The following is a 23,484-nucleotide window of genomic DNA, read 5'->3' on the forward strand; positions in this document are numbered from 1 at the left end:
CACGACGTCGTGCGGCGTGCAGACGTCAGCAAACTGCGCCGCGTCTTCGGGGTTCAACCGGAGCCGGCAATTGGGCGGAACCATCAGGGGTTCATTGTCTCGTCCGCTTCAGAGGATCTGTTTGAGTCCTGTCCATCGGACCCTACCGGGGTACCTTCGAATAAAAGCGGGCTATGCTGCTGTTGCGTGTTGGTACCCTCTCCTGACGCCTCCTCCGCCCGGGTCATGTTGACCTTCGTGGGTCGGGGCTGGGGGTGCGCACGCGCGCTCGCGCCGCGGGCCACAGGGGCCTCCCTTCTGGTGGTCCCGGGGTCCCGGCCCGCGTTAACCTTCGGGGCTGCCCGGGAGTCCTGGGCTACCGACAGGCTCTACAGCGCCGCTGACCTCAAGGTGACTGCCCCCTGGAATATGATTTAGCCACGTTTTAAAGTTAGAGTGCCCCATGCGATCTTGGAAATGTGCAAGACTTCCTAGGACTAGCTTTAAACCCTGTTTGCCACTTGGTACAGTGGGGCAGAGCGGAGAGTGTGAGCACTGCTTAGGTTCCCGACCCTCCACTGCTCACTAGTGTGACCTTGGGAAAGTCACTGACTTCCTGGGTTTTCTCATTCGCAATGTCAAATGTTGATTTGTTTATGCGAGCCACTGGGTCGAAGCGCTTTGTGTGTATTCATCTTTTTAATTCTAAAAAGCCTGCTGAGAAAGTTGCTAGTAAATATTAATAAAACGTCAATTTTCCTGCAAATTAACTAGCTATGTGACCTGGGTAAGTTACTTCTTTGTCACTCTCCTGCTTCATTTGTTGAATGCAGAAGGAATCAAACATCCAGTCGCTAACTTGTGTGATGTGAGAAGTGGACTTTCTTAGACTAATACCTAATACCTAGAATTCAAGAAGTGCTCGGTCTTTGTAGTTTTATAATTTCATTCTACCTCAGCAGGGGCAAACCTGTGTAATTTTGACTCTGCGGTGGGAGAGGGTGGGAGGTTCAACAACTCTGATAATTGTGGAGGGACACAGTTTGGGCAGAAAACTGAAGCGGTTGAAGGCAAGCTATAAGTAAGCGGAAAAACAAAACCTTATAATTAATCAACTTTGGTCCTAATATGCCTGTGATTTTAAAAATGGATTTATATTGCAATTCTGAGTTCTTAAAAATGGTGCAATTCTGTATAACTTTTGAACTGAAGAGAAAAAATCTACAGGGCAAACATCAGAATTAGTTTAAAAAAATTTTTTTTGGCAAACTTTCAGCTGTAATTGTGCTTTTATTATCTGTCTTGTATTAGGCTACTATAAAAGAACCTAAAGCTCATGTGAATTTTATATTTCATTGTAATTTCATGGTTTTGCTGATGGTGAAATACAGATTTGATTGGAAAAATGTTTTGAGTACAAATAACTGGTATATTTTGCTTGATACCAGTTTCTAGCAGATTGTGGTGTGTTTCAGTAAACCGTTAAAGATGTGTACACTAAAAACCAGGAGTTCCATTTTAAAATATTTTTAAATTTTAAGCGTTAAAAGTTATTTGTCTTATGTCATTTTTTTTCTTTCTCACCAGAGAAGCTGCCAAGTAGCAAAATTGTATCTAAAATAAAATTTTGAAGCCCAATTAGAAACACAGAGTTTTTGTTTTTGTTTTTGTTTTTGAGACAGAGTCTCAGTCTGTCACCCAGGTTGGAGTGCAGTGGCACTATCTTGGCTCACTGCAACCTCCACCTCCCAGGTTCAAGCGATTCTCCTGACTCAGCCTCCAGATGAGCTGGGACTACAGGCATGTGCCACTATGCCCAGCTAATTTTTGTATTTTCAGTAGAGATGGGGTTTGACCATCTTGGCCAGGCTGGTCTTGAACTCCTGACCTAGTCATCTGCCTGCCTTGGCCTCCCAAAGTGCTAGGATTACAGGCATGAGCCACTGTGCCTGGCTGAGACACAGATTTTTTAAATAAATCTGATTAAATGTTTGATAGGTGCAGAAAATGTATCTTTCGGCTTTTCTGTAGCTCCACTGCCTCAAAAGTTTTACTGGACAAGGTATTCTCAAGCCTTTAGAAGTTCTAAGTATCTTATGTTCTCCATTCATGATAACAAGTTCAGCTCCTGATAGGCCCTAAAAATGGCATAGAAATGTTAAGTAAGTGATTGTTATTTAGCTATATAGTTACCTTTGACTATTAAACTGATGTTCCTTGTAATATGAATTTAGCCATACATGTCTTTATTCTTAGAATATAAACAATATTATATGCTAGAAATGATATTGTTCAACGATTAAGAGAATATTCTTTGAATTGGTGTAGTTGTTTTATAGTATGCAAAATTTATACTCCTAAATGTGGTATTTCCCCTTTCTAGGAAAAACTTGACATGTCTAGATTTCCTGTTGAAAATATTAGAAATTTCAGTATCATTGCACATGTGGATCATGGCAAAAGTACTTTAGCTGACAGGCTCCTAGAACTTACAGGTATTTTCATTTATATTACATACTTAACTGATGGCTGAGAGTTATTGAGAATTACTTTCACCATACTCTTAAATTTTAATTTTGTAAGTAATATTCTCTTTCTTTTTTAAAGCCCAGAGAAATATCAGTGTTTCTGTTTATAGGGACAATTGATAAAACAAAGAATAATAAGCAAGTTCTCGATAAATTGCAAGTGGAACGAGAAAGAGGAATCACTGTTAAAGCACAGACAGCATCTCTTTTTCACAATTATGAAGGAAAGCAGTACCTTTTAAATCTCATTGATACACCAGTAAGTTTAATTTTGTATGTATTGTTAAAGTGAATATTGTGTCAGTAGTGCAAACCGATCCTTGTTTAATTTTTGAACTGAATATTAAACATCTGCTCTTACTTTTTGTTTTCTTAGTGTTCTTCTATTAGTGTCAATTGTTTCAAAAGCGCAGGCTACAAAAAAGAAACCAGTATTTAACAACTTTTATCAAGTAGAGTCAATAAATTTCCCATCATGCCCTTTCCTTAAAAATTACAGCTCACATTTACAGGTATCAATATTTTTGTTTCCCAGGGCCATGTTGATTTTAGTTACGAAGTATCCAGGTCACTTGCTGCTTGCCAGGGAGTTTTACTCGTGGTTGATGCAAATGAGGTAGGTGCTTTTCATTTTGTATGATGTGACATGTGATATGACATGACTGTTTGGTTGTTTCAAGAGTTTTTCTTTAAAATGTGTTTTGGAAATATAATTTTTGTGTTTAAAAAATAGATTTATGAGAAATACCTAATGCAGATGATGGGGTGATGGATGCACCAACCACCATGGCATGTGTATACCTATGTAACAAACCTGCACGTTCTGTACATGTACCTCAGAACTTCACGTATAATTAAAAAATAGTTTTAATCTATTACTTATTCAAAATCATATGGTTTCATCCTGTTAGTTTGAAATACTATTATACTAAAGCATTCTCTGGAATTGACTAGTGTTTAAATTGGAATTGTTCAAAAGATTGTTGTATTTTTTTGAAGTGTGATGTCATATTATCATTGCATCTTCCCAAAAAAAAAAGCCTACCAATTTTAGCAGTTCTTAATCTGAGCTTTCTATATTCGTTTTTAGCAGATCTTGCAAATAAATCTTTAGTTAGGCAATAATTTGGGGAGTATTCGGTTTTTAAAAAATCAATAACATTACTAAGCTTTTTTGTGCTGTAAACCCTAAAGATATTCAGCAGATGACCATATAAAAGCTGTGAAAGCTGTGAATGTACTTAAGTAAGATTTTGATATATGTTTCTCACAAACTCTTCATTCAGAACCTAATGTTTTGTTGCTGGTTGTGATGGTGTTGTGTTAAGCCTTTTCTGATTCTATTAAGGAAAGTCAGTCTCTAACTTATATAGGCAGTAGTGAGCTTTATAAACTGCCGTGATGACTGTGTTCTCTCAAAAGCTTTGAGGTCCTTGGGAGTCCATGTTACATCTTTGTTTCTTCAATGCCTGATAAATGCTTTCTGAACTGAAAGGAATTATCATAGAGAATGATCCAGATGCATAGAAAAATAGATACCCATAGTTGATTTGCCCTGTACCTTTCCTTAAAGGCTTCCTATCTCAAACTTAGTAGACTGTCTGTTCGGTCACTCTGCTTGATGTGGTTATTGCTTTACCATCAGTGATTTTCATTTTGACCGCAAAGACATAAGTTGGAAAGAAAAGTATGAAGGGTAGTTACGTGGCATTTTATTTAATTTTATTGTTAGCATGATGCAAAATCTCTTGATGAAGATATGTGGAGTGGTCTTAAATTACAAGTTTTGTGGTGGATAATAGAATGGTCATCTGAGTATCTTGTGTCTTGATCTTTTCAGGGTATTCAAGCCCAAACTGTAGCAAACTTCTTTCTTGCCTTTGAAGCACAGCTATCGGTAATTCCAGTTATAAATAAGGTAATTACAATAAGACAACAGTGTTATTATTTCACTTTCTAAAAGTAAAGTTAGTGTTTAAATGTCAATTGTACAATTTACTATATGAGGGATCTCCAGGTATTTATTAAATACATTGTGGAATTTATCTCTTTGTATTGTATGTAATGGAAGTACAACTGAAACTCTACCCTTACACACAATTGAGAAGATACTTTCCCTGAATTATCGTGCAGGTGACTGAGGGCCATTTCTGCAGGGTGGACAAATCATGTTTGTCAGATTAAACCATACATAGGAAATATAATCTAGGAAGAAACAAGACAACACATGAAGCATAAAAATTTAGTGCTAAACTGAGCTCTGTCTATAAAATTCCATTTCATATTTCAAAATTATCTTAATTTTAAAATCTGCATTGCTTTAAATTATATTTCTTGATATTGGGGTTAAGTTTAAAAGAAGGCCATAGGTAAGACAGCTTGTTGTCAGACAATGTTATATTTAAATCAACTTTTAAAATCAGTTCACATGCTGCTTAATTGATAAATTGCTACTGATCTCTTCTGCTGCGCTGAGTAGCCAACTGCTTAAGTTTTTTTGCATGCTCTTTGCTACCTAACTTCTCTTTTTCAGTCATGGTTATTAAATTGTACTGCTAATATATCAGTGATTTTTAAAAAAATAATAGTGGGGTCAGTTAGGTTAAAATGGGTAAGCTTTTTACTATCTTTGAATACTGTTAATACATAAGTCATCTTATCTTTATTGTACTAACACATAATGTTTTTTTTTTTTTTTCAGATAGATCTGAAGAATGCTGATCCTGAAAGGGTTGAAAACCAAATTGAGAAAGTGTTTGATATTCCAAGTGATGAATGTATTAAGGTAAAATACTTTCTAAAAAGATTATACTTTGGAAAAAATCTCAGGTAATTGAGCTAAGTGAAATTTCATGTTATTTGATAATCTGGCATTATATGCTGTTTTTGATAGTTTTACAAATTCTTTTACTATTATTTCCTTTGATCCTTACCAGAAGCTCTTTTTATATTGTTAGGACATACAGAAATTACTGTGATGATGTAGTTAAAGGAACTGAGGCTCAAAGGTTTTATCACTGTCCTAAGATCACAGGGTTAGCCAGTGTGCCAGGACCAAAACACAGGCCTTCTGAAACTCCCTGCATTATTGTTTATTGTATTGTCATTTTGTCCAATGGAAATATTGTCTTTGAAGAGCAGGTTCAAACTAATTTCAAGGCATTTGTCTGTATCATTCTTGGAATTGACAAAAACCTATTTTGTGAAAAGCTAGGTATACTAATGCTAGGAAACAATAGATTTTATTTATATCAAAGTAGCTACCACTTTAAATTTGAATTTTTACTTACCTTTCAAATGATGATTTCCTTGTTAAACTGCCACAGCCAAACTGCTGTGCTACATGGCAGTGTTACGTATGTCAGCGCAGCAATGTAGTGTTTTTCTTTCAATCTCATTTAATTTTTGAAAGAGCAAGTTATATATGGTTTTATATTTTGGATTGTGTTATATTAAAATATGATTATTCTGATTTTAATATTAACAAAAATCATTCAGATTCTTATTTGGTATATGCCAGCTAGGAGTATGGCAGTGAACAAGACAGACAGGACCCCTCCCTCTTTGCAGGCAGTAAATAAATAAGTAAACAAAGAAGTAAGCATAGGAATTATTGACTAGGATAGAGATTGTCAAGGAAATTCATTCAACAAATTGTATTTTTCTAGGTGAAATACCATAATAAACAGTGAAAAATCATTTTTTCTTAGAAAGATGTTATGACATGGAATAATTTAGCAAAAGCTTCTTTGATAATCTGAGACCTGAAGGAATGAATAGTTTTCAGAAAAGCATCCCAGGAAGGGAAAAGAGTATATGTAAAGGACTTAAATTAGGAAAAGATTTGTCATGTTTACAGATCAGAAAGCCAGACTGGGTAAGAATAGGTAGACTGGGTAGGGGTATGCAGGAATCAAGTCATGCTGGGACTCTTGCTGTGCTAAAAAGCTTGAAAATTATTCTAAGGCAATTGAAGAATTTTAAAGCAAGAGGAACAAATAAACCAGTTATTGGGGTAGCCTTATAGAGAATGGATCAAAGAGGTCCAAGAAGAGAAATAGAGAATCCAGCTAGTAATAGTAGCTCAGATGTTAAACTATTATTATTATTACTATTATTTTTTTCCCTGAGACAGAGTCCTGTTCTGTCGCCCAGGCTAGAATGCAGTGGTGCGATCTTGGCTTACTGCAACCTCTACCTCCTTGCTTCAAGCAATTCTCCTGCCTCAGCCTCCTGGGTAGCTGGGATTACGGGCGCCTGCCTCTGTGTGCCCTGCTAATTTTTGTATTTTTAGTAGAGACAGGGTTTCACCATTGTGGCCAGGCTAGTCTCAAACTTCTGACCTTGTGATCTGCCCGCCTCAGCCTCCCAAAGTACTGGGATTACAGGCATGAGCCACCGTGCTCGGCCCAGATGTTAAATTATTGTGGCTAAGTATTAACAATCCATATGAAGAGAAAAGGAGATTATCATCCAGGAGGAAACAGCATAACACATAAAACATAATAGTTCGTTGCTAAACTGAACACTATCTACAAACCTCCATTTCAAAATTAATAAAAATTAATAACCTTAATTAAAACATTTATAAAGAACCTTAATTTTTAAATCTGTAGGATATTAAATGATGTTTCTTGATTTGGAGTTAAGTATATAAGCAGCATGGCTGCCCATAAGCAAGATCACTTGTTGTCAGGTTCAAGAAATTGTGACATGGTAAAAGTCCCATAAAACTGCATACCTCAACCATACCTCAGCTTTCTGTTGAAACTGCTCTCTGTAACCCTAATGTGACAGGCAAGCAGTCAAAACCAATGCCATCTTGGCCCCTGTGACTTGTAATAAGTAATTAAGGCCTGTGATTTCCACCCTACACAGACAATGTGTAAACAAATGCTTATCTTGACTTTTGTGAAACACTTAAGTAACAATCAGAATGTCGAAAGTCCCCTGGCCCTCGGAATGTCCGGAGCCCCTCACCCTCATCTCCACCCAGGAGGTGATTTACAGAATCTACTAGCTCTCTGAATGTCTGAAGCCCCTTACCCCCACCACCCCCCCACTCTTACCCCCGAGGTGGTTTTATGGCTATAAAATGTCTTGACACTCTCCTTTTGGGGCCACGGGTTGGAGGGGTTGGAGAGACGCGAGTCCTCCGTGGCCACAGGCAATAAAGACCCTGCAATTTGGCATACTTTTGTCTTGGTGTTGATTTCCTGTGCTTGGGCCAGTACAACAAAATGAACCAGACCATTTATTTGATTTTTTTCCTCCAGTAATGTTAAGCTGCTCTGTATATGGGCATAGAAAATACACATAATTAGATGCAGTCAAGGTGGATGTTTTGCCAGCTGCCTATAACGAGGAAAGAGTAGAAAGTGGTTGAACCAGAGTGACTGGAAATAATGGATCTTAGAGTCCCATCTGGGAAAGGAGAGAAATGGGGTGGAGGGTGGAGCTGATGGACAGCATCAATTAGTATATTCAATATATACAAGTTAAGGACTGTTGTAAAGAAAGTACTACAGTCTAGAGCAGTGGTTGTCAGTGGTGATGGTTTTGCCCCTGGGCAAATACTTGGAGACATTTTTGGTTTTCATAACTTAGGAGGGATGCTACCAGCATCTTGTGGGTAAATGAGGTGCCCTGGTTGCTGCTGAACAGCCCCAAAACAAAGAATTATCTGGCCTGAAATGTAAGTAGGGCTGAAACTGAAAAATCCTAGTCTAGAGTGAATGTGAAGGGTAAGAAGTTTGAAATCAGGATTTAAGAGGTAGTCCATTTATTACTGGTGATAAAGATCAGTCATACCATGTGGTTTGAGTATTGGCCTGCTTTTCTGCTGTGAGAACAGTGAAGTAGTAAGATGCATTATAGTTTCATGACATCCATATATATTGTTTATCCACACAACAACCTTGAGATTTAGGCAGAATATGAATAATCGCTTCGTTTTTTTAGATGATGAAATTTAAGCTCAAGGAGATAGATACTGGTCAAATACATGCAATCAATGCAGAGACATGATTGTTATCCAGATTTTGAACTCTTAGTCTATTCCTCTTTCAATACCATAATCAGGAGTCTCTTCTAGTTCAATCCTAGAACCATAGAACTACCTAACTATATTAGAAAAAGAGGTATTTGTCAGTATGCTGTTTGCTTTGTTTTCTTCCTTTTGCTGTATTTCTCAAAAGTATAGTCTTAACTTTAAATGCTTATTTTTTTCCCATGTATGCTTTTAGATTTCTGCTAAACTTGGAACAAATGTTGAGAGTGTTCTTCAGGCAGTTATTGAAAGAATCCCCCCGTGAGTATTTTGTGATTTTTGTACTAGTTGTCGCTATTTAATAATTCAAGAACTGTCTGTATTTAATAGTTCAAAGACTGTCAGTGTGAACTGTTATTTTAGCTAAATAGATGTGGCAAATATCCTTACAGGGAGTGAGAATAAATTTATTTGCTTTTAGTAATACATAGAAGGCAAGTTCAGTAAAGTAAAAGAAAAAGCAAAGATGATTAATAGAGGTCTCTTCTTGACAGTCATTATAAAACATACCTCAGTACATTGGCAGTTATTTTCCTTTGCTTTAAGATGAACAACTATATTCATAAGTAATCTGTTAAAACTAGAGGTTATTAAATCTATTTTATAAAAAGTTCTTTTTATTTAGGCTGTTGTGTATCAAACCTTCTCAAGAACTCAAGTACAATATCTTAAGTGACCAATATGAATTTTACTAAGATTTTAATTTAGTATGTATGTATTTACTTTTACTTGTATGTACTAGTCCTAAAGTGCATCGCAAAAATCCCCTGAGAGCTTTGGTATTTGACTCCACCTTTGACCACTATAGAGGCGTGGTAGCCAATGTAGCATTATTTGATGGAGTGGTTTCCAAAGGAGATAAAATTGTATCTGCACATACTCAAAAGACATACGAAGTTAATGAAGTAGGAGTTTTGAATCCTAATGAGCAGCCAACTCATAAATTGTAAGTAATCTGCGTTAGTAATTAAAATGTATTTGTATGTTTTTCTATTTGTTTTTTTCTCAACTTGGTGTGCTTAGAATGATCCTTATTTACTAACTTAAAAAAAACTATTATTGCAACGATACAGTAAATGCTTTGTCAAAAGGAAGCTCATGTGGGTTTGTGGACTGTAGTACTGGAAGCCTTAGTTATACCACATTCAGCCTATAATTACACTCTGATTTGATGGGATTTTTGTTTTTTGTTTTTTTTGGTGCAAATGATTAAACAAAGTCTTTCCTGTTTATTGGGTGCAATGAAGTATAGCAGATAAAATAGGGGTGGGGTAAATTATCACCTTTAACAAGATTAAATGTTTTTATATATATTTGGAATTGTTAAATTGGTTTTGCTGAGACATTTCACCCTTGACATACTATTTGAATGTTGGTTTCAATAAAGGTTCTTGAAATTGTTAAGAGAAAAAAAAAAAAAAAGATGAAGGATAACAGAAACATCACTGGTTATAAATTATGATACAGGTTTTTATTCTGGATGACTAGTCATAACTAGGTTTAGGATCCAAGGTAGATTGGATGCTATATTGATATTTGATGAGACAATGAAAGAGTTAGTTCCCTCCACCCATATCCATATTGGGTATCATTTTTGACATTTCTTCATAACTAGATTTTCCACTATAAAGGTATTATAGAAACATTAATAAATCTTTGTGTGGAATTCATGGTAAAACCTTGATTAAAATTCTTGGGGAGTGGTATTAGCAATGGTAGTATGCATTACAAAAACACATCTGAATTGACTTATAAAAGAACTTTTTATTGAGTGCCTACTCCATATCAGGTACTGATGAGACATGACCTTGGATACATAATTTGAGCTTTGTGAGGTCCTGTTTCCTCACAATAATTCCTCACAATAATTTAATTTCTGTAGAAATTATTGAACCAGATGACTATCATATTACATTTGAGTGTTTAGTGTTGTATGTCTAACAACAACACTATATTGAGTTAGAAAGTCTAATTTTACTGAAATATTTTCACATTGATTTATATTGAACATTATCACATATATAGTGAATAATATCATATCTTCATTTAAGGTTCTTATAGCTCATTCTAAGTATAAATTAGTTTAACTTTGTAGGGAATTGTGTGTTTTCTTTGTCATTTTTTTTAACTAAGGTTAACCTGAACTCATGGGATTTGTTCTTTTGCTACAGGAGGAGTATCAAATGGCCAGTTTGTTGAAAGTTTATATTTTTCTTGGATAAAAATTTACCTTTTTTTCCCTTTGTTAAAGAACATTTGCAACATCATTAATAAAAGATATCACAATTAGTATACATTTTGTAATGCTTTTGTACCTACTGGTTTCACTGTATTTACAATATATTTTAGAAACTGCTGTTTAAATTGCAAAGGTTGGCAGAGTCATGAAAAAGACCTTAGGTTAATGAGTGGAGAGGTATAATGGATTGTAGATCTGGTGTGTTCATTTGCTGACAAGCTTCAGAGTTTGAGAATTGATATGTAGCACTTATTTTCAGTTTGACAAGGTTTTGTTTGGAAAGTGTATGATAGTTTCCTGGAAGGTAGAATTAATTGTGAGTTACGTGCTTGAAACATTAAAGCAGTAAATATTTGCATATAATAATTTTATTTAGATATGCAGGACAGGTGGGCTATCTGATTGCTGGGATGAAAGATGTCACTGAAGCACAAATAGGAGATACATTACATTTACATAAGCAACCAGTGGAGCCCTTGCCTGGGTTTAAATCAGCGAAACCAATGGTATTTGCAGGTGAGGAGCTCACAAATTCAAAGGTTGAGGGCCACAATATTTTTAATCTAAAGGTCTTACTCTATGGTTAAAGAAAAATTACTACAAGATATATATACATTCTGATTATTTTAAATAACTACTAATTCCAGCTTATTGTTCACTTGATTCTTTGTGCTGTTTATCAGTTTATAATTTCATATGTATGATGAAATTTTATGTGGGAGATCATTTAGGACTCGTTAAGAAATTAGCTCTTCAGGAAGAAGCTGTGATATATAGAACACAGTTATACAAATTTATTTCTTATTTTTCTAGGGAGTTCATTATATTTTAAACATTTTACTAATTAGGATGTTTTTATTATTATCAATAGACACTGAGTGCCTTCATCTTCAATAGACTTTCTTTAATATTATATTGTACTCATGTAGACATGACAGAGAATGGTGTTGCCTCAGTATGTATAATTTCAGAATTGTTTATTTCCTTTACTTTGGAAAAAGGAAGACCTGATTGAAGATCATCAGGTTATTCTGTGCTGAGTATCTAGCCCTTGGCTTTCACTCTATAGTCCTCTCTCACTGGGAATTAGGAGCTTTGTTTACCCTTACCTGTAGGCAAAGTCAGTCATCTGGATTTTAGAGGACTTCAGAGGTGTCAGATGAAAGAGAATCAGTAATGGCTCCCATAGTTTTTGTCAGTAAATAGCAAAAAGCAAAATTTAACTTTGGTTTTAAATAGATAATCTGCCTTAGAGAATTGAGAGCCAGTATAGTTCTTCATTTCTACTTCTATTTTTATCTAATAATAGAGTTTCATTTGGGTTGTGGAATGTCTTGTGCTTTTGTTTTTTGAAATACAATGTGTTTTCTTAATAGGACTAATTCACATGGTTTTTAAAATTTTCCGCTTTTTTCAAAACCCTTAAAAACATTGGAGTGCAAATCTAGTTGTATATTCTTTAAGACTAATGATTTGTAAGATACATTGAAACCAATTTAACATAATACTCATAATTTTTAGCAAACCAGTATTTTGGATAATAAAATACAAACAAGTAATTTACAAGGTAAATGACTAATTTTGAACTTGGGAGCACTACACATGTGGTTTGATTGTTCTGTAGATAGCTTATCACATGATAACTAGAAATCATTGTATCTCCAGGAATATATCCTGTAGACCAATCTGAATATAACAATCTGAAGAGTGCCATAGAGAAACTGACTTTAAATGATTCCAGTGTGACAATTCATCGGGATAGTAGCCTTGCTCTGGGTGCTGGCTGGAGGTAAGATTCATTCATATATATATTTTTTTTATAGGAAAGGCAGGTTTTAAAAATATTTGTATAGGTAAGGGAGATATAAATGGTGCATTGCTCTGGAACATTTACTGAAAATAAGTTTGTATTAGTGTAAAGTGAATGAAAACAATTTTTATCTGCCTGTTTCGTTTTGTGGGTTGACTTTTTATTGATAAGTTTTATAGTGATTTAAAATAGATTCCCAGTGTAAGATTTTAATCTTATTTAATAAAATTATGCTAGCATTTAATTATATTGTGAATTGTTTGAATGACTCTTAATTCCATCCCTCCCTTAAAGTAACAATATGTTCATTAAAAAAAAGAAAATGAAACCTATGGAACATAAACATTTTGGAGTTTGTCTTTTTCATCCCCCAGGCTAGGATTTCTTGGACTTTTGCACATGGAAGTATTCAACCAGCGACTAGAGCAAGAATATAATGCTTCTGTTATTTTGACAACCCCTACTGTTCCATATAAAGCTGTACTTTCATCATCAAAACTGATAAAGGTACTTGATATTTATTTGCATTAGTCTCTTGGAAAAAATAAATGTGTATATATACAATGCAGGAGAAACTTTTTAGTATACCCGTAGCTTATTAGGTATTAAACCAAATATTTATTGATTAGTAGTAATAAAAATTGAATTATCCTGTGGCTAACTGATGAAGAAATTTTTGAAAACTACCTTAATGTCATATTTTTCTTAACCTGATATAATCTCAGCATTATCAAAACTAGTCTATTGCTAAAGTAAAAGGTAAAATTAGTAGTGAAAATAATGTTCTGATTCTAGCACAAAGATGAAAAATGTAAATTTGGTCATAAGTAATTGATCTCATAAAAAGTGAAGCATTCATTCCTGTGACTGGGAAATTTTAAATTCAAATCAGTGATGAAAACAATATTGTATTCCATGCAAGTGGCAATCTGTTCATTTTAAATAAATATTAATTTGGGCAGTCTAAATATTTTCCAACAAAAATTAACTTGTTAAACTAATTATGTTTTATAACTGTCAGGTTAAAATGTATTCTTTTGTCATACTTTTTCTAAATGGTCCATTAAATATGTTTAGTAAATATCAATAATTGGATATATTATTTACTAATACGTGTTATTAGTATTAAATGATTATAGCTGGAGGGATTTTAAAATATAAAGCAAACTTTTAAGAAACATGATAATCATTATATTAAGATTTCTTTTTAAGTATTGCTGATTTTTCTAATTTTTAGGAATATAGAGAAAAAGAAATTACAATTATCAATCCTGCACAATTCCCTGATAAATCAAAAGTAACAGAATATTTGGAGCCAGTTGTTTTGGGTACTATTATCACACCAGATGAATATACTGGAAAAATAATGATGCTATGCCAGGTATAACTGTAATACAATTTAATACAAAATTAGATTTTACTCCTCTAAAATAGTGATTTCCAACTCAGGTTTTAAAATATTTCTTTCTGCTGAGCATACTGAATAAGAGATTTTCATATATATTTGTATATCTATACATGTATATATAAGTGTGTATACTTTTTAAATTATTTTGATTTTAAATAAGAAGAACATTTCTGATAATTTGTGTAATTAACTGATTTGATATTTTAGCCTAAAGAAATTTGATGCTTACTTATCCTGAAGTAGCTAAACATATAATTTCTTTTAGCCTTTTTGAGTAGTTTGAAAGATAATTATAGTACTTCAGGTACCATAAATTTGAAGGTATTCCATTTTGCTTTAGTTCTCACCACAGTGTTATACATGATTTAATCCACAAATGGTATGTAATTATATTTCTTAAAAATACCTATGTGAAATATTCGTAGATATTGGAAAATGTCAAATGGTGACTTGCGTTTTAATTATGTTAAAAACTAGATTGTAATCTTGATCTTTCACTTTTAATTTCTCTGGACTTAATAATTTGTAAAACAAGAAATTAGGACTTTTAATTTTTATTTATTGTTAAATGAAATAGTGTTTATTTTAAAAGATAAAATTGTTAAAGATTAAAAGCTTTGGTAGAAATCATAATGTAATTGAAATACAAAATGTTTCTCCTTTGATTATGAATACTGCTCACAAGTTTTTACTAGACCATTAGATAAATACATTATTCCTCAATATTTGAGTAGGTTATCATTAAACTCATTTTTTTCCTTCCCTTTTTAGGCTCGAAGAGCAGTTCAGAAGAATATGATGTTTATTGATCAAAATAGAGTTATGCTTAAGTATCTCTTTCCTTTGAATGAAATTGTGGTAGATTTTTATGACTCTTTGAAATCCCTATCTTCTGGATATGCCAGGTAAAATATTAATGAGAACCTAAGATGCCTGACCAACCTTTTTGAAATATTGATGAGCAAGAGTATACTAATTCTTCATTTATTTAGTAATTTCTGCTCTCTTGAAAATAGATGAGAATCATACACTAAGGTTAGAATGACTTGGAGCAACCTCATAGGTGTTACAGAGTACTTGTAATTTGCTTATAGGAGAAAAGTGTCCGTTCATTTATTATCTGACTTTTATTTCTCTTTTTTTAAAAAAGGTCCCTTTTTCATGAAAAAAGTTGTATTTCTTGTGTATTAAGAATTAGACCTAATTTCAAAAATTACTGTAACCTCAAAAGCACTTTTAAAATATATTTGTATGTTATGTAATCTCAAGAACATCTATTTATATTTGAAAAGTAGAAGTGCATATTCAGTATGTAAAAAATGCTAACTGTGCTCCTGCATTTGTGAACACTTTAATAACTTAGTCTTTCCAGGAACAGGTTGTCTACATCATGAAAACTATTGAGTATCTCAGAGGAGTACATGGAGAAAAGTCAGATAAACGTGAAAGGAGAGTTACTATTAAATAACAAATAAGGAACTCAGGGCATAGCATTCTGAGAGGCTGTTTGTTGTTGTTGCTGGAGCATTTAACTCTAGATAACCTCACTATGCCCTAAAATATTATGTTACAGGATAGTATATAGTGGAATATAGATATAAAACATGCTAAAGCAGAAGGGGAAAAATGAGCATTGACATCTATATACTTCCCATACAGTGCATGAATATTAATATTAACATGCAGAGACAAATTCCATTGATTAAAGAACATGTTGCAGTGACTTGGAAGTTTAATTTTATTTATCATCTTGTCAGTGAAGAGAGTTAGCATATATGATAACTCTTCTTACCAAGGAATCTTCATGTCCCTTTGTGTTGAGAATTTTTTTTCTACTTTGTCACCCAGTTTTTTTCTCGTATGTGTCTTTCAGACAAGACGTTGAGCAAGTAAGTGGCAATGGAATTTAAAGTAACATAAATTGAGAGGGCATATTAAAATTACCAGAGTTGAAAGGAAGATTAGTAGGTTTAATATTTATAAATATTTTTAACAGAAGTCTGTCAATTTTAGTTTGCATTTGGGTACTACTTTCTCAATTATAAGTGATCTTTAAAAGTCTTAGTTTGGAAATTTAAATACATTTTGAATTTAATGAAAGAACATGATTTATTTTTGAACTACATAAAAATAAAATATTCCAGCTTCCAGCATTAAGGTAATTGTTATGTTGAAGATGGATGTTTTACATATGCAGTCAATTCCACACTTAACAGAAATTCATAGACTATGGGCTATGGATTAAGATCAGGAAAAAATTTCTTTCATACCATGAGGCAAGAATCAACTGCAACAGGGTCAGCGCAGGAATTCCTGTGTTAATACAAGGGCTGTAGCGATGCCTAATCAAACAGGCATTTGCCCTCAACCCATAGCCTCAGTAGCTTTTTGGAATTAAAAATGCGTTTCCTGCATTCTAAGAAGAACAATAGAATACCTATGTTTGGAGTAGAGGTTAGGTATCCATTGGGCTGCTTGGAAACAGAAACACAATTTTTATAATGATTTCTTTTGAAGAAATGAGTTAAGAAACTTTTAATATTCGGACCACAACGTAGTTGGAGCTATAACAGCCTCAAAGTTAGGGACCACATCTGTTTTATTCTCTCCCTGTTATATTTGCTTTGTATTCTGTATGGTGCTTAACATGGTGTCTTTCATACAGCAAATGTTTAATAAGTGATGCTTCCTGAAGAAAGGATTTTAACAGTACTTCTGACAGAAATCTGGTAATAGAGTATATTGTCACTGTGACCATCCTGCTGAAAATCTTTAGAAACCAAACATAATTTTGCAAGTCCAGGCACCAATTGTTTTAAAATTAAGACAACAGGAGTATACATGTTCTTGTCTGTGATTGGGACAACTTGTAAGCCTAATTGTTAGACTTCAGTTTTATAAGTTAAACATTTAGATGTTGTTTTGACATTGCAAGCTTTGACCACTTTGTTAAAACAGCTGAAACTAAGTGCTCGTATTTATGCTAAAGTAGGCTCTATTTTAATGCTTATTTTGTACTAGGCATGGCTCTAAGTGGTTTACATGTATTAACTCATTTAATCCTCACAAAAGCCCTGTGAAGGGAGGTTCAAGCTGAAGGGCCAAATAGGAAATCCAAAAGTCTCATTTATTAATGGCATTTTATGAGAGCCATAGTATTTATTAAAACATAGAGTTGTCATTGGGAATAGAAAGCTAAATAGAAACTCAACTCATGAATCTGAAAATGATCCATTAATATATACTATTGTCTGAAGCCTGCCAGCTGCTGGGAACATTGGGAAGGCATGGTATTTGTCTTCAATAAACCATTTTCTTTGTCAGGTTCACCAATTTCTTTTCCTTCCCCTTGTAAACATATTCCCCTTGCTTTGGCCGGTGATTTAATAAACATAAAAAGACGATAACATTTAGATCCATTCACAAGAAACTGTATATGTAATATTTTGATGGAAAGTTAGATCTCTTTGGGGAGTGTAATGGGGCAGAAAATAGACATTTTGTAAAGAGTAAAAAGCTAATCTCTTGGGAACTGTAATATTTATCACTTGGACTTTTTTCCTTTTAGTTTTGATTATGAAGATGCAGGCTACCAGACTGCAGAACTTGTGAAAATGGATATTCTACTGAATGGAAATACCGTAGAGGAGCTAGTAACTGTTGTACACAAGTAAGCTTAATAGAAACTAATGATGGAATGCAAAAATACTCACTTTTGACATGTTTTTATTTTTTGCTTATTTTTATTTGAGCAGCTGCATTTAAAAAACTATTAAATGTAATTAAAATAGATTTCACACCACTAGCTTTACTTTCTCTTCTTTTCCACACTTTTCTCTAGACTACTAAAAATAGAAAAGAAACAGTTATAATAGTCTAAAAGAATAGTGTTATAGAAATGTTTCCCCTTACTATGTAAAAAAAAAAAAGTTAAAAAAATTTTGTGATGATGGATTTAGAATTGGGAACAAAAAGTTTTTTTATATTTGAAAAAAAATTATAAAAAGGAAAAACCTGTGTTCAAGAAACAGCAAATTGGTTAAATTATGCAACACACTTATTGTTATTTTAAACCATTAAAACTTGTGGTTTAATATTTATTGACAAAAATGTCTATTAAATAAGAGGGTTAGAATATATCATAAACACTGATCATACTAAAAAAAGTTAAAAAAAAATGACTAGAAAGGCAATATGTTTAAAATAAACATTCCAAAATGTTTTAAGTTTTCGGTAGGTAAGGAAAGAGAATCAAGAACTGTTTCTATACTCGAATATTTGTATTCCTAAGTTTTCTATAATCACATATTACCTTTTTAATTCAGAGAAGTTGTTTGTGATTCAGAGTTAAGAGATGTTTATGATAATTCCATTTGAACGTCTTTAGATCACCTATACATTGATTATGCAACTAACTAGAAAGATACTTGAAATATTCTTATGATATATAAACAGTTGTATTTTTCTGTCTCAGAGACAAAGCACACTCGATTGGCAAAGCCATGTGCGAACGGCTCAAGGATTGTCTTCCTAGGCAACTGTTTGAGATAGCAATTCAAGCTTCTATTGGAAGTAAAATCATTGCAAGAGAAACGTGAGTTGAAATTCATTTTTGTTCTTGAGTCAATTTCAGAAATGATATACCTAAAAAGTTAAAGAATATGGAACACTGTAATTTAACATTGGCCTAAACTGTATTCTTACTTGAAGAAACAGTATGATAGTGTTCTCCATTTTTCTGATTTAAGTAATGACTGTTACTTTGGATTACTTATATAGCACCATTGGATGATATGATTTGCAGTTAGTATAATGTATATGGGTTTGAGGAATTGTTTTAATCTCTACTCATATTAATGAATGACTATATTGAATTTCCTAGGTAAGTAATTTCTTTATGGTTTTATCCTTTTGGGCAGGTTATAAATTAATAGAAACTGAAACGAAAAGGTTTTGTCTCTGAAATGACAAAATTACAATTTTTTTTTAACCTGAAGCATTTAATATCACCTCCCCACTTCCCCAGAGCTAAGGAGGTTATAAATCAAAGAATGCTAATACTGTGTTAGGATTTGCTCTCTAGATTAGGGACCTCACATGACTTATAGTAGATATGGAAGATAGGCTTTCTGTAGGACACTAGTCTTTCATGAAATATAATACATAAATCTAACACTGGCTGGGTGTGATGGCTCACATTCTGTAATTCCATCTACTTGGGAGATTGGGGCAGGAGGATTGCTTTGAAACTATCCTGGGAAACAGTGGGACCCTGTTTCTTAATTAAAAAAAAAAATAAAAAAAAAATAACAGTGAAGAACACTGAATAAGCTACTCTGCTTATAACAGTAAGTGCAGAACATGTCTTATAGCACTTCCCATTTCCTTTCCTTAATGATGCTAAGACTTCTCGGAAGTAGGAAGTACCTCCTCAGTTAGGAAAAGTTGTCAATTGATATTAAATTCTACCTTAACCCAAACCTAATGGGGAAATACAACCATCATTTTAATATAGACTTGAGGTTAATTTTAGGTCCATTGTTTACAATACATTTTATTTCCTAACACTGTTTTGCTTCAGTTAGTTACTCTGTTTCATAAATACCAAGACCAGGCAGAATGGAGATGATAACCAGGGAACATCCTGGAAGGTACAATTTAAGAGTTAGCAAGTGCTCATTCTATCATAAATGTGTTGAGATAGAGAATACCTTAAAAAAATAGATTTATTTGTCTTAAGGAATATGTAAAGATGGAGCTGTTTTCAAAATTAGAGTGATCTAGAAATTTCTCAGATGTTACAGATTAGTTTATAACTGCTGGTGTGGATATATTTATCTTCCTAGCCACTCCATCCACATTCAGTATGAGGCAGTAATAAGATAATAAACATTTTTTGTTTTTCTGTAGTAGTGGGAACAGTATTTTAAGATTGAGTAAAAAATAACCTTATATAATTCTTGTAATCAAGGTCACATCATGCTTGAATTTGGCCTAATCAAACCTGACTACCATAAGCCTTGACCTTTTTTTCTTAATGTGTGTTGATAAACATGTTGAATTTATTTGTTCTTTTATGCCAAGTACATGAAAATAAATACAAGAGCATTTGAGGTATCTATATGCTTATGGCAATTTTACATAGGTAATAATACTATCATTAAAATTTACTAGTAAAGGGGAGATTGTTTTTGGTAAGAAAGTGCTTTTAAACAGTATAATGGAATTATGTACTTAAACAAAATTTTCTCTTTTACAGTGTGAAAGCCTATAGGAAAAATGTTTTGGCAAAATGTGTATGTATCTAGCTATATTTATTTTACTTTATAACTTTTATGGCTTTTAAATCAAAGAGGGCATAAACTTAATGATTTCCATTGTTGGTTTGTATACATCCTTTATCTCCAAGTTTTCTTTTTGAATAGGTAAATTTCAGCTTGACCATGGCAACTCGTTCATTTTGACCATATCCTTAAATATTTTTCATCTTATTTATAAAATAAAAATTTGTAAAAATTTTTTTATTTTATGAAAATTGTTCTTATATGTAATACTAAGGAAGATTTTTATAACAGTTATTTCGGTGATCAGGGTTACGTTTTCTTGATCTAACATACAATGAAAGATTTTGAAAACAGTGCACTTTATCTTACGGTTGAAATCTACCTCTGACACTGCTTTGCCAGTTTGCTATCATTCAGCTGTTAAAAAATTATTCTTGCCTGGGCTTGGTGGCTCACATCTGTAATCCCAGCACTTTGGGAGGCCAAGATGGGCAGATCACTTTAGGCCTGGAGTTCGAGACCAGCCTGGCCAAAAAGGCGAAACCTCATCTCTACTAAAAATACAAAAATTAGCCAGGCATGGTGGTGTATGCTTGTGATCTCAGTTACTCGGGAGGCTGCAGCATGAGAGGTTGCAGTGAGCAGAGATCACGCCATTGTACTCCAGTTTGGGCGACAGAGAGAAACTCTGTCTCAAAAAAAAGAAAGAAAAGAAAAAGTATTCTTAAATATTGTTTAGAATTAAATTATCAGTTCTTTCTCTAAATGCTCAATATAGGTTTTGGCACATTTATTCCTATGTGATTAAGAGTTTTCTATATTAGACTGTGGGTTTATAGTCAAAATTCCAAGCCTAGAATCAGTAATGAGATTGATAATTCTTGACATGCATATTGTAATACTACTAGGTTTCCTTGGGGATCTTCACCTCCATCCAGAATAAAGCCTTTATCATTCTTGAGAAGACAGTAAAATCAGGATCTGCTAGGAAGATTATAGAGATGTCTGCCTTACGGATAATTTGGTGTGGTTGTTAAGATTGTACTGATGTCTCTATGTAATCATACATTTTCTAGAATGACTTAGACTTCCAATTTTTTAAAATATCTTTCAGTATGGTGGTGATATTACCCGAAAAATGAAACTTTTGAAGAGACAAGCAGAAGGGAAAAAAAAGCTGAGGAAAATTGGCAACATTGAAGTTCCAAAAGATACTTTTATAAAAGTTCTGAAAACACAATCTTCTAAATAATTGATGGGGAAACAAAGAATTTTAATAAATTAAAAACTATCTTTTTCTCATTGCAATTTGTAATATGCTGACAACAGAATGAAAATTATACAATTTGCTTGTTACATTCAGGGTTTTCAGGCTTAAATAACCTACTAGCCTTTTGTTGAAAGGGAGTAATGAGTGGGTAGGTAAGAGCTTAGATTTTGAAGCAATGTTGTCTGTTCTCTAATACCTGTTCCAACCATTCACTAGTAAGGTGACCTTGGCCAAATTAACATGTTTCCTCTTTGGTAAAATTGAGATTATATTACTACCTACATAGGTTGTTGTTGTTGTGAAGATTAAATGAGGTAATACATTAAATACTCAGAAGTACATGACGTAGTAAGCACTCAATCATAACTAAAGTGCTTAATGTCATCAAAAGGTTCTCAGAAGCCGACTTTAAGCAAAATGACATGTAGAAGAAAGTCCTTGAATAATGTCATTTCCTTCTAAGTGGTTTATAACATTGATGAGAAAAAAAGCCTTGGTTTCTTAATGTATCATTTCATTTAAAGTCACAATTTCCGTGAATCTCAGTAAGTGAGGACTTGCTATATTTTGTTTTCATGGAGTTTTCCCTTACTGACACTAAAAGGCCCCATACTTAAGATTCCATCTACTTTAAGTTAAAGGATTTTAAAAATCACCTTAAATGTCACATTTGTTAGCAGGATTAATTTATCTGATATATGAATCATTTATTAAACAGTAAACTTAAATAACATACTATCTAAACATCTGCTCCAGTTCGTGATAAAATGTTTATAGATTTTATCAGGTTGTTAGTTTGAAACTAATGGTTTACATACATCTAAGTTAAGGACGGGAGCTTTCTTTCAGACATTCAGAACACATTTGTGTAAAATGACCAGATGTTTGGTATTACCAGGAGCTCTTAATGAGTTTAATAATTGTTTGAATTTCATAATTAAAGAGACTTAACTTTAAAGTAACTTGAGATTTCATAGCCAGTAAATATCTCTTCAAAGCTCTCAGCTCCCATGTTTATTCAGCCAATGAACAAACCAGACTGCAGACTATATTACAGCAAGATAACATTAGTTAGCCATTGATCTTTATCTTTTACCTTGAATGAATTGAATGAAGAAAATGTATTTTAGGGATAAATACTATCAAGGTGGAATTTTATACTAAGGTTATGTGAAAGAAAAATAAATCTTAAAAATCACTAAGCCAAAGGGAAGTCAAGGTGGGAACTTACTGAGGCAAACCTGCCTCCCATTTTATTCCTAAATAAGACAGCCCACATAGATAAAATTTGCCCACAAGGAAATTCCTTGTGGACAGGGGACAGACAGAACTCAAAGTCATCCTTCTGTTCATGTGAAACAAATGCATGAATGATTGCTTCCTCGGCCCCATGTTTCAGTAAACCAGATTAAAATATAACTGACTATATCTCTACCTTCCTCTCACATGTAAATTGTATATTCAGAGAAAGGCTAATCAGAAAGTCAAAAGAATGCAACCCTTTGCTCTTACCTGTCTATGGTTAAAGCTCCCTCCCTTCTTCGAGCTGTCCCACCTTTTAGGACTAGTGTACACCTTACACACACTGATTGATGTCTCATGTCTCACTAAAATGTATAAAACCAAGCTGTGCCGCAACCAACTTGGGCACATGTGGTGAGGACCTCCTGAGGCTGTGTCATAGGCACATCCTTAACCCTGGGAAAATAAACTTTCTAAACTGACTTGAGACCTATCTCAGATATTTTGAGCTCACAGTATTAAAGTGCAGATTTACTTAAAATTATGTGTAGAAGTAGCCTGTGACATAGTCCTAGATACATAAATTATCATCTAATGTATCTTCCCTCCCCCTTCCAGCTTCTTATAAAACACAGATGAAAACTGAAAAACCATGACAGTAGTATTTTGAAAATG

At 33.5% G+C, this 23,484-nt stretch overlaps 1 protein-coding gene and 1 long non-coding RNA gene across 7 annotated transcripts; both read left to right on the plus strand.

Annotated features, from left to right (window-relative positions):
- On the plus strand, positions 1-23,291 carry GUF1 (GUF1 homolog, GTPase). Of its 6 annotated transcripts, none has more exons than XM_032274067.1 (17): positions 1-390; positions 2,363-2,474; positions 2,618-2,766; positions 3,043-3,123; positions 4,348-4,425; positions 5,209-5,292; positions 8,753-8,817; positions 9,299-9,502; positions 11,172-11,311; positions 12,461-12,584; positions 12,980-13,112; positions 13,843-13,986; positions 14,785-14,918; positions 17,582-17,683; positions 18,488-18,607; positions 20,273-20,309; positions 21,412-21,900. In XM_032274067.1, the coding sequence occupies exons 1-17, from the start codon at positions 226-228 to the stop codon at positions 21,547-21,549; spliced, it is 2,010 nt and encodes a 669-aa protein (XP_032129958.1). In that variant the 5' UTR covers positions 1-225; the 3' UTR covers positions 21,550-21,900. The 6 variants fall into 6 exon arrangements, with proteins under 6 accessions (XP_032129958.1, XP_032129959.1, XP_032129960.1 ...); XM_032274068.1 differs by lacking the exon at positions 21,412-21,900 and adding an exon at positions 21,206-21,384; XM_032274069.1 differs by lacking the exon at positions 21,412-21,900 and adding an exon at positions 20,669-20,803.
- LOC116548674 lies at positions 14,925-17,342 on the plus strand. The gene is made up of 2 exons (XR_004267499.1): positions 14,925-16,171; positions 16,543-17,342. It is a non-coding gene; the product is annotated as an uncharacterized LOC116548674 (long non-coding RNA).
- Positions 23,292-23,484: the final 193 nt, after the last annotated feature.

This window comes from Sapajus apella, unplaced genomic scaffold (assembly GCF_009761245.1).
Source record: "Sapajus apella isolate SASKATOON/1434 unplaced genomic scaffold, GSC_monkey_1.0 scaffold5, whole genome shotgun sequence".
Lineage (NCBI taxonomy): Eukaryota > Metazoa > Chordata > Mammalia > Primates > Cebidae > Sapajus > Sapajus apella.